The sequence below is a fragment of the Petaurus breviceps genome, unplaced genomic scaffold, assembly GCF_028583685.1.
Source record: "Petaurus breviceps papuanus isolate PSGF00001 unplaced genomic scaffold, PetGlider_PUasm1.0 77, whole genome shotgun sequence".
Lineage (NCBI taxonomy): Eukaryota > Metazoa > Chordata > Mammalia > Diprotodontia > Petauridae > Petaurus > Petaurus breviceps.
Genome location: NW_027186492.1, coordinates 6,626,427 through 6,638,460, shown reverse-complemented (window position 1 = coordinate 6,638,460; position 12,034 = coordinate 6,626,427). Strand labels below are relative to the sequence as shown.

At 35.9% G+C, this 12,034-nt stretch overlaps 1 protein-coding gene across 21 annotated transcripts in view; it reads right to left on the bottom strand.

Moving 5' to 3' along the window:
- MAPDA (N6-Methyl-AMP deaminase) overlaps positions 1-12,034 on the bottom strand; it is a 29,371-nt gene that overhangs the window by 9,714 nt on the left and 7,623 nt on the right. For 8 of the 21 annotated variants that reach the window (XM_069105885.1, XM_069105886.1, XM_069105887.1 and 5 more), the window contains 6 exons: positions 11,373-11,650; positions 10,975-11,105; positions 10,675-10,735; positions 4,541-4,628; positions 1,862-1,943; positions 592-718 (listed from right to left, as the gene is read on the bottom strand). In XM_069105885.1, the coding sequence (XP_068961986.1) occupies positions 592-718; positions 1,862-1,943; positions 4,541-4,628; positions 10,675-10,735; positions 10,975-11,105; positions 11,373-11,438 (555 nt within the window). In that variant the 5' untranslated portion in view covers positions 11,439-11,650. The remainder of the gene's footprint in view (positions 1-591; positions 719-1,861; positions 1,944-4,540; positions 4,629-10,674; positions 10,736-10,974; positions 11,106-11,372; positions 11,651-12,034) is intronic. The other 13 variants (XR_011172002.1, XM_069105892.1, XM_069105879.1 and 10 more) reach the window with 3 other exon arrangements.

The window sequence follows — 12,034 nt, the reverse complement described above, 5'->3', positions numbered from 1 at the left end:
TTATTTTTGTGTCTGTACTCTCAGCATCTATCACAATTCTGGTACATAACAGATACTAAGTGCTTGTTGACTGATCTAATAAAATGCCTTCCTTTTATAAAAGAACTATGGTCCAACGAGGTTAAATCTTGTCCAAGGTAACTGAGTTCATGATAGAGCTAAGAGCATAACCATAACAATTCTGTCTCTTAGTTCAGTCCCTTCCACCATATAATACTAACGATAACTTTGGGATGCTGACCAGTCTTTGCCACAGAAGTGGAAAGTAGAATGACACCTACCAAACGAACTGCCTAAATTTTAAGACTCTTTGTAACTGCTCAAGTCATCCTTTTCTGCTAAATGGATGAATGAAGACAATAAGGGAACTTCTCAGATTCAGAGAGTCCATTGGTAGGAGGTGATGTCAGAGGACTTATAGAACTACTTCTTGGAGTAATCTAGTCAGTAGTATAAAATGTAGAACTCTTAAAAATTCTGATTATCTTGGTCACGTTTAGAAAATTAAATATTTACAGTGAGGTACTTTCAATTAAAATATCTTTCCCTGTAATAACAAAATAAGTGTAACTACATTTAGGAAAAACTTACAGAGGGGTCTCCGCTCAAGTCAAGGCCAAGGACAGTATCCTCAGAGGAAAGGATGAATTCTTCGGCAAGTTTAACAGTCTCTTTCGCTACTGATGGTCCACCTCTTCTGTCTATTGCTATTAAATATCTGTAATAAATAAATATCTGTAATACAGGGGAACAGTTGACAGTGAACAAATATACAGCCAAAGGGAGAAAGTGTGTGTGTGTGTGTGACAAATAATGACTTTAATCAAAGCAATGCTGATCCGGAAGAGACAAGAAACACAAAAGCCAATTATATTCTAGAAATACTTATTACACAACATGTCACAATATGTTCAATGCTCCTCTTGGGGAATGAGTTCATTATCTTATTTTTAAAAAAAGTTTTATTGAAGCTTTTTACTACTACATGACAGTCATTCCCATAGATGTCCAACACACATACCTGACCTTCCTTTGTAAGAAAGAAAAACTTCTTAAGTAACATTTTATACCCATATTTGCCCAGCCCTTTTTTAAGAAGAGGAAACTATGCTTCATTATGTCTTTTCCTGGAGCAATGACACAATTCAGTTTCTGTTTAGTGTCTGTTTTACTTACATCAGTATTGTAATTTTGTAAGTGGTTCTAGTTCTGCTTACTTCATTCTGAATCAATTCATTTAAATCCTTTCCATTCTTCACATCTATCAATTTCTTACAGCACAATAATATACCATTATGTCCAAATACCAGTTTGTTTAGCCATTCCCCCACTGCATTTTGGTAGCACAAAAAGAAGAGGTCACCATTTTAACTTTATGTAGTAGATGGACACAATATCCCCATAGTCCATAAAAGGACACTCCCTGAGCTACATTGTTTCACTTGGAGGTGTGAGCTGAAGCATGAAAAAAAGGCAGAACCAGAGAACACACTAAGTAAGTCATCTACTCTAGCCCCCTCATTTTGCAAAAGGAAACTGAGGCCCAGAGGTGAAATGCCCATGTTCTGACAGGTAGTAGTGGCAGCGTCACCATTTGAACCCAGGTCCTCATTCAAAATACTGCACTTGCTCCACTGCCCCACATTGCCTCTAAGATCAAGGTTCTTTGATGCTGCTAACATTTAAAACAATTTCAAAATCTGTAGACAGAGAACAATATATTTCACTACTAAAAGGCAGATCAGAGTATTAAGCTACAACTAAGTCACTGATCGTTCCATTAAAAACCAATCACACCTGAGACTCGGCAGTAAAATGTCATGCTCTTGTTTTGTGTAGTAAAAGGTATGATGTTTCTTACCTCACCTCAATATCCAAATTTTCTTGTTTAGACTGTTTTATGCCTTCTAGAACAGCTTCCACATAGGACTTTTTGGTCATACCTGGGAAGGACATGTGCAAACACTCATGTGAACTTTAGCAAAATATTACCATAAGCAGAAACATTCCTGTGCAAACATTTTCATGTCAGAAAAAGAGGGAGAGATGAGCTAAAGCACTGTCCTTTTTAAAAAGTAACCTCTATTAAAATTTCAAGTATTTGCTTCTCTTCTTAGTAAGGAAAAGAAGACCCCAATCTCCCATACTCAAAGTCTATCCCCAGCAGCAAAAATTAACATTACTGGATACCCAAAGCTTTAACCTCTGGTTAGTTCTCCCTTAGTAGTCTGCTTTTGAATGTCCTCCCTGCACTAGAAAAAGCACCTAGATATGCTAATTAGCATCATTCCTCCTGTTCCTAAAAAGGAAAAGTTCAGTGTATATTTCAATATTTATTCTAAAGTTTAAAAATATAAATGAGGATTCTTCATCTCTTCCCTCCCCCACTAATTTCAACTACATGCTTCAACTGCAAAATATTCTTGGAAATAATTTCAAAACAATTACCCATCAAAACTTTACTGGTATGTAAATTTCAATAGCAAAGTTGATAGTAATGGAAATTCTTTAGCTTGTCATTTTAGTTACATTTTAGTTATTTAGAAGTAGACATTTTAGTCTACTTCTGTAGAAGGGTACCCACACAACTCTGCAGACTACATCCAAATCATACATAGTCTCCGTGTGTGTGTGTGTGTGTATGCTAGTCATATTCCAAAAGTTATTAAAATATTTCACTTGATCTCAACTTAATTTTTACCTGCCAGGAATTTTTTTTTTAAAGCAATTGGGGTTAAGTAACTTGCTCAAGGTTACATGGCCAGGTGTTTCTGGGTGGGTGCTAAGTGTCTGAGCCTGGATTCAATCCCAGGTCATCCCGACTCTGGGGCTGGTGCATGCCAGGAAATTTTTCTATCATTAAAATTCATGAAAAATTAAACACATAAAAATCACTGTATTAAGTAAAAGGCAAGAAAAAGTCTTGCCCTGAAGGAGCTTTTCAAATTGACAAATGCAATAAAACATGTATGTGTATCATACACATATATACACATACACACATGCATATACATATATATACACACACATACATACATGCATATACATACACACATAATTTGGGGGGGGTTCAGAAAACAGGAAAAAGGTGTCATAATGGAGGAGGCACAAAAGAAGCTAAGGTTTCTAAATGGCAGAGGCAAGAGCAGTTATGAATTTCACTCATGTGGGGCAGTCTGGAAGGAATGGGTATAAATGACAGAATGCTAAGTTAGGTGATAGGTATTAAGCTGAAACACTGAGCATGTGAAAGGGAGAGGAAACAAGTCTGAAAGGTAGGTTTGTGCCACATGTTAGGGGGCTTTAAATGTCCCAGAGGCAATAAGGAGAGTGAAAGAGTAAGCTAGGCAAGCCCTAGCACTTCATAAGGTAAAATTCTGGCAGCTGTGTGGGGGAAGAAACTGTATGCAAGGAGTCCAATTAGGAGACTCCTGCAATATTCCCAGTAAGAGCTGATGGCTATTTAAAGGTGGGTGGTGAACCTATGAATAGAGAGACAGGGTAGATGCAAGAAAGCTTGTGGAGGGAGAATAGACAATACTCGGCAACTGCCTAGGTATGAGTCCAGATGATCCCAAGGCTGAAATCCTGGGTTACTCATTAGGGGTCACTAGAGGCAACAACATGGTTTCCATTTTGTTGCTACAAAGTACCATCTGGCTCCTCTGGTAGAAAAGTCTCATTTAGTGTCCTCTGCAATGGCCAAGGAACAGTATCACTTTCAGAAAGGCAATCAAGCTGAAGAGGCAAAACCACATGGAAGTACTCTTACCACATAGCATAAAAAAGAGCTATAAAAGAAGCAAAAAAGTAATAATTTAATTTTAAAGCCTTTTCTGCAGGGCTGTCTTTACTGTTTAGTCTTTTGTAGTCCTAAGGGGAAGTGATGATGTGTAGATGTAGACTGTTCTGTACCTGAATTTCTGATCTTTGTGTGAACATAAGTCATTTATTGCTAGGACCTGCACAAAGAGCTGCAGAGCTGGACGGTTCACTCTAGAAGAACTTATTAAATCACTTCCAAACAAAACATCAATCAAGCTATCATGAATGTCTACTGCATGCTTAAAACTGAGCTTGATGACATGGGGAAATACAGAAGTAGTCTAATCTGTGATCAGTCTTTCAGGAAGTTTACAATCTGGCTGGAGAGAGGAGACACATGAAACAATTAGAGGACAATACAACAACAGAAAAATAATTGCTAACTAATCCCATTTATGAACTTAATGCAGAAAATATGGGAGGCGGCAAGCCATATTAATTAGGCATTAATTAAGGTATATGGGTAGCTCAGTGGCACAGTGGTTAGAGTACTCGGCTGGAGTCAGGAAGAGCTGAGTTAAAATCTGACTTCATACACTTAATAGCTGTGTGATGCTGGGTAAGTCGCTAAACCCTGTTTGCCTCAATTTCCTCTTCTAGAAAATGAACTAGAGAAGGAAATGGTAAACCACTGCAGTATCTTTGCCAAGAAAACCCCAAATTAGAGTTGGACACAACTGAAAAACAACAAATTAAGGTATACATTAGAATGTACCTGTTGCATTTTCTTCTCTAGGTGTACTCCTCAGTTCTAGATACTTGACACCATCATCAGCAAATTCTTTAATAACATCTTTTGTGACCTGGTAACATTATTATATAAAATGAAACCGTCAATACATATAACAGAAGTGGTCATTTAAAGAAAAAACCGTTACACACTATAAAACATGAAATTACAAGATGGCTTGCAAAATTTACACCTGCTCTGCTCCTATCACCCATACTAAATTAAATTCATAAGTGAATCTTCTGACTATATCCTTTACTTTTTCTTTAGTCATTTTTTTAAAAAAAATTCTAATCAGTAGGTTTGTGGAAGCAAAGAAAGGAGATAAAGTTAAAATAATTTAAAGCTTGTTAGCAAGGCTAGCAAAAAATTTCGTGAAGCGGGGCGGCCAGGTAGCACAGCGAGTAAGAGCACCGGCTCCAGCGTTGGGATGACCTGGAATCCCTGGCTCAGACACTTAGCACCCACCCAGAAACACCTGGCCATGCAACCTCGAGCAAGTTACTTAACCCCAATTGCTTAGGGGTGGTCAGGTGGCTCAGCAAGTAAGAGCACTGGCTCCAGTGTCAGGATGACCTGGGGATCAAATCTGTGCTCAGATACTTAGCACCACACCCAGAAATAACTGGCCGTGTAACACTGAGCAAGTTACTTAACCCCGATTGCTTTAAAAAAATTAGTGAAAATAGATTTTGAAATTAAGAACTAGTTCTGATAATTACTGACAATTTAAAGCCATGATTTAAGTACAGTATGATAGAGCATAACTAAATCTGATGATGGCCAGATATTCAAACTGTGAAAAATATATTTCTCATCTTCTCAGTGATACATGTTATTTTGTTTTGTCACAGAACTTGAAAAATGGTGAAACTGGGAAAATAAGGGTCTGATTATTTGACTTATTTCCCCAACATTAAAGGATACCATAGACCTTATGTGATTTATTAAATAGACATCTCATCTTATTATTAAATTATTATTTTTTGGTTTTTTTTGCTTTTTGGAGGGGGGAAATCAGGGCATTTGAGGTTAAGTGACTTGCCCAAGGTCACATGGCTCATGTTAAGTGTCTGAGGCTGGATTTGAATTCAGGTCCTCATGATTCCAGGGCTGGTGCTCTATTCGCTGCACCACTGAGTCACCCCTTAAATTATTATTATTAAAAGTTTCCATCTAAATCTAAAATGAGAAATTAGTCTGTTTTAGTCATCTTCAAGGATTAAATAAAATAGGTTACAGTAATTTTGTCTTTTAGTTCTAAAATCTTTTCAGGTAAACTACTATAGGTCTTTATACCCCCATTCTTCCTTCCCTTTGATGATTTGTTGAAATTTGTACTTTTAACAGCCTTAATTCTGCCCTCACTTATCACTAATCCCTTCTGCCATTAAATATTTCTGGGCAACATTCAGCCCTGAAGAATTATATTAATGTATATTATTCTTTCTAAGTAATTTTGAGTCATGGCTTTAGATGAAATGAAATTTATTTAAAATTAAATTAAATTTATTCCCTTCTCTTTTTCCCTTCAAGGGAGATATTATGATCCTAATGTAAGACTTTGTCAGAAAAGATCCTTTAAGGCTGCTCTTTGTCCTATCAAGTAAAATTCTTTAATAATTAGTCAACATTAAACAGAATGGGATATATTTCTTTCAGTCAATTATTTCACAGTAAAGAGATGCTCTGTTATAGAGAATCATTATTGAAGTCTGCCTCGTACACTTCTCATATTTTGACTGAAGATACCAGATATCCTTACTATGTATGTAGTTCATTGTCATATATTACAGTGATGAGAAAATAGTATATTTCTGTTCTTTCAGCCACCCTCTGGGAATATTAATGTAATTTCTGATTTTTCCAATCTTTTGGTATCTTTCTTTTCCTATCAAAGTAATTCTTCCTCAATGTTTTCAAAAATATCAATGTCAGGGAGGATTTCCTCAGTACATACTTGGTCTGGTCCAGTTTCCCTTCCCAACTTCATCTTTCTAAGTACCATTTCTACCTTTTCATATGACACTTTAGGAACTGAAATGTTGAGAGTTTAAATATGTCTCAGCAATACAACAATACAAGACAATTCTGAAGAACTTAAGATGAAAAATGCTATCCACTGCCAGAGACAGAACAGATGGAGACTGGATGCAGATCGAAGCAATCTTTTTCTTTGCTTTCTTTATTTTTCTGTTTTTATTTTTTTTATGTGGGGGGAATCTCTGTTTTCTTTCACAATATGATTAACATGGAAATACATTTTACATTATTGCACTTTTATAGCCTCTATCAAATTACTTGTTATCTCAATGGGGGGGTGGTTGCAGAGATCAGGGGAGGAAGGGAAGAATTTGGAACTCAAAATTTTTTAAAAAACAATGTTAAAGATTGTTTTTGCATGTAATTGGGGGAAAAACAAAATATTAAGTCATTAAGAGTTGAACTATGGAAGTTCTCTCACTAATGATGGAAACGCTAATTTTTCCATTTTATGTTTATTTTTTAACCTTGTCAGTTTCCTTGATGAATGCTCCAGATAGGGCTCATCTGTGTCTGACCCCAAGCTTTTCTTAGATGTCTTTTCATTTCTACTGCTTTTTACTATTAAATGTGGTAATATTTGCCTTTCAAAATGTTCTATTTATACTCCTCTGTGGTGTTTTATAAATGAGTTTATAATCTAATCTGGTCTTTCCCTTGTATGCTATTTTTCTCTAACTGGCAAAGAGATCAAGTGTGCGTTGGCTAAGGTGATTTCTGGGCCCTTTTGGCCTCCCCCTTTGTGACGATAATTTTGATACCTCCTACTTAAATTAATCAGTATATATTCATTTTATTGTGATTTGATGGGTATCAGTGATTGCATTAGTGAATTAAGCAGAAAAGGACCAAGTTTAAGTTAGTTATGTTTGGTGATACTGTTAGGATAAGAGTTATATATGTTAGGGCCAAATAACCTCTTTTATATTAGTGATATTGATATTATCTATTAGTAGATCATAGTGGACTGTAGGATAAAATTACATGACTGTCTGTTATAAAGAATTATATTGGGGCGGCCAGGTGGTGCAGTGAGTAAGAGCGCCGGCCTCAGCATGGGGAGACCCGGGATCGGTTCTAGCCTCAGATACTTGGCACCCACACAAAATAACTGGCCGTGTAATCTTGAGCAAGTTACTTAACCCCAATTGCTTAAAAAAAAAAAGAATTATATTACATTAACTCTGGAGTTTGTTATAGCAGCATTAACACCCCTCACTCCTATGAATCATTATCATTGCCACCTGTTGACATTTCCTCTTGCCCACTCATTCCTAAACTCCTAAGATACTACTGACAAAAATACCGGATGTTTGACTTCCTAGGAAAATCTCTGCTAAGGTGGCAGGTGAAATGCTTTTTCCAAGAAAAACCTGATATGGAATTAGTAACTTTAAAGTCCGCTGACACGGTAATTACAGATAACCCTTCAACTAATCATAAAGTTTTCTCCACTTCTGATGCCAACTTGGTAAGAAATAGAATTGTCCTATTGTCATTCTGTATAAATACTGGCCACCTTCTGGTAGTGGAGATCCCTGATTTTTTTTTTGCTTTTTGGAGGGCAATTGGGGTTAAGTGACTTGCCCAAAGTCACATGGCTAGTAAGTGTGTTAAGTGTCTGAGGCCGGATTTGAACTGAGGTCCTCCTGACTCCAGGGCTGGTGCTCTATTCACTGTGCCACCTAGCTGCCCTGGTCCCTGATCTTAAGGAAGAACTTGGACACAATTGATTAGGGAACCCTGGACTCCCTAATAAACTGAAAATGCTTAGAGTACCTCACTATCTTTTTGTTGCACATTGGATTGGAATTTTGGGGTTACACCTTCTTGTAACTGTCTTATTTTAAAATTTTACATGAAGCAGAGATAATCAAGATGACTATCTTTGTCTTTTTCTATTTGTTGCTCATTAATGTCTTTGAATAAATATGGTTGAAACTGATGTAACCATGTCATGCCCTTTTCTCACCTTTAATTTTTCAAATTGATGCAGATTAGTCAATTGTAATTGCACACCGATAAATGATCCTAATATGATTCTCATATAATTAGTCATTTTCTGCCTAATAAGATGTTGTCAATTTCACTTTCTTGTGGATTTCTGTTCCTTGAATCCAATACTTTCCTACCTTCACTCTGGAAGAGTATTCATGACATAAAAGCATAATGCTTCTGAGTATTCTATAAGTCTTGGTTTCTTTCATTTCTCCAACCAGCATCTTTCCTATGCTTACTTTAATGCTGAAGTCATCAAGTTATAAAAGTTTATTTAGGATTTTTCTATCTCTCCATCTTTTACAATGGAGATCTGATGTATAATTAAAATTACTTTCATGATGATATGCTTTTAATGAGCAAACAAAGTAGGATGAATCCAGGTATTCCAAGAAATGATGTTTCATGTTGCCTTTGAGCACTGTGATTTTTAAAAAGGTTTGAAAGACATAATTTCTGGGTAGTTTGATAATTTTTATTAATAAGCCAGCTATCTTAGACCAAAAACAATCTTGGTGGGCAGACTCACAGTTAGGTGACCACAGTTAAGTGGTCCATCAATCAAATCTAATTGGTTAATGTGATGGGAGGTGGGCTATATTAAAATGAAGGGCTAAATATCTCTTAGATAAGTAAAGTCTCTCTATACCAGACCACCCATAGCTTTAAACTATTAGTTCAAAGAATATATATCCCACCCAAGCCTAAGCAGAACCCATTGAACTTCCCTACCCAAGATTAAATTCCTAGCAACTTGGAGTGGGGTCTGACAAGATAAGGAGAGTCAATGCAACCAGTAATGTCCTAAAGAAAAACTGAACTTTTAAAAGGGAGGAATTTAGAAAAAGGGGAGAGCCTCTGAATCTCCCCAAGATACTGGTTATTAATCATTTCTCACAGCATACTATGAAATTAATTTTGTCAATTGCAATGTCTCCTTCTTCAAGGGAGTTTACAAATCATCTTTTTTTATTTCTGGTCTTATTCAGTGCAATATCATCCCTGAAACAATTCATTTCTTCTAATTGTATGACAATTCACTGATCATTTGACAAATCTCACATTTAGAGTACTTACAGTAATTATTCATAAGTGGTCTAAAAACTGATTCTTAGCATCATTTGACCTTTTTATTGGCTACCACATAGGACTGAGAATGATTTTAAATTTACTCATTTAGGTCTCTGATTCATTAGTTTTCAGGGTCAAAGAATTCATCACCTCATGGCTATTATTGTAATTACTAATTCAATTCAAGAAACATTAAGTGCCTACTGTGTGCAAAGGCCTGTGCTCAGCGGGTACAGTGAAAAACAAAAAGCTTAAGATACAGTTCCTGTCAAAAGATAACAGGCCTGTAGATTAAACATGGAAGTGACCCTGGAAGTTATCTGGTCCATATTTTAGAGAAACTTGGACCCAGAGAGGAAAACTGATCTGCTCAAGTCTGTCCAGGTAGTTATTGACAGAGAGGGAACTGAACCTAATTGCTTTGATTCCAAATGCAGTATTCTCTCAATTGCATCAAACTGTTTCTTGTCCTCAAGGAGCTTATGGTCTGGTAGAGAAATAAGACACAGATTGTGGATTGTAAGTGGAAAAAGTTTAAGAAGACCTGGTCTACAGAACCCAGTTCTCAGTGGTATCAAGGAGTCATATGTAAAATTAACTAAGCCATTTTTAAACCTGCCTTTTATCTGCAACTTCCACTCGATGTGGTTACATCTGGAGGATGTAACCCACATGTTACAGGAAAGCTTCAGCTACAGAAAATGTTCCAGAGAATATTAGGCTATAGATGAAAATATGGGAACAGATTTCACTTCAAAAAACCTATCTGTTTTACCCTACTTGTTAAGACAGACTTAAGACTAAATCTCTCTGTGATTAATCTTTAAAAAGCAGTGGCCTTTATGTATTAGTTCCTAGGTAACTGATTTATATTGGTTTTGACAAGGGATCTTAACGAAAACAAAAAACTCAAAATCTTCCATCAGACTCATGATGACAAATAAAAAAAGTAAGATTTGAATTATTTAATAATGTAAAATTTCCTAAAAAGTCCCTTAATATCTTACCATTAATATATCTTCAGGGCTAGTGGTAATCTGATGAATGAGCTGAAACATCTGGAAACATCTGCAACAAGACTCAGAATGAATTAAAAAATGTAAAACACATTATCTATCAAAAATTATCATCACAGAGAAACTCACACATTTGTCTTTCACTGTAATAATAAGGATAATATGCTATCATTTCCCTTAGCTCAAAAATCCAGAATCTCTGCAAACGATGTGGTTTTGCCATTCTACTTATCAGCTCAGAAAACATGAGAAAACTCTCCTGAAGTCCCTAAGCAAGCTCCTTATGCTTACTCTTTTAAAGTTCTTTTCTTTCCTTTATCAATCACAGTCATCTGATCATGGATTTTAAGATCTGGCTTTTTGGCTATTAGCTTCTTCATAGTAGCAGAACTAATAGATCCATTCAAGTGGGCATGAAGTTCCTAGAAAGAGACAATTATTAAGAATTTCAGTGCCAACAGTGTGAAGACAAATGTAATAATTAGGTGCTTATATGATACTAGGCAAATGTCTATTGGGTCTATTTTCATTTAAAGATATGCTTTTTAAAGTTTTTATTTTACTAAAGTTAAAAGCTTAAGAACAAGCAATTCTGCTTAGCAAATTTACTTTTAGGAGAAAAGACAACACATTCATCAACAAAATTACTATTAATTCGAGAATTATGTGATCTGTCATTTAATTCTCACCACTTTGGGTAATTCCAAGTAAAAATTATTCTTCTGTGGCTGCTGCTGCTCTTCCATTGCCATCATGATTCTAATGGAAAAAAAGATCCTTCTTCAAGCAAAAGAGATGTGTCCGCAGATTCCAAACACTGCTATTCTTCTTGTGAACTTCAAACTATAATTCTATTCAGCATATTTTATAGTCTGGAATATATATAGGCTTATTTCTATATAGGCTTATTTCCATTCCACAGATCTTCCACTATTGGTTGCACAACCAGGTCAGGAAAGTTTATCACCTATATTTTCACAAAACATGAATGTTTTCCAACTGATAAGACTATTTGAAGAACAGACCACACCTGAGTAATAGGATTCCATTAATCCACCCTTTAGGAAGCAGAACAACAGTAATTAGGGGGTATGTGGGGAGGGGGAGAGGAACCTATCTTCAAGAAACAATTTTTAAGGGATCTAAGGTTTAAATACTTTTAAGTCTCTGCTCAGGTAAAAGAGGACTTCAATCCTAAATTTTAATACATTAAGTCTAGTATCTATATGTCCACATGATAAAGTTGGAAATTTTCTACTTTTTAAAACTGGCATATTCAACTTTGAATTTGTTAATTCCATCTGGATGAAAAAGGTACAGAAACACACATTATACACTCTCTATTTATCAT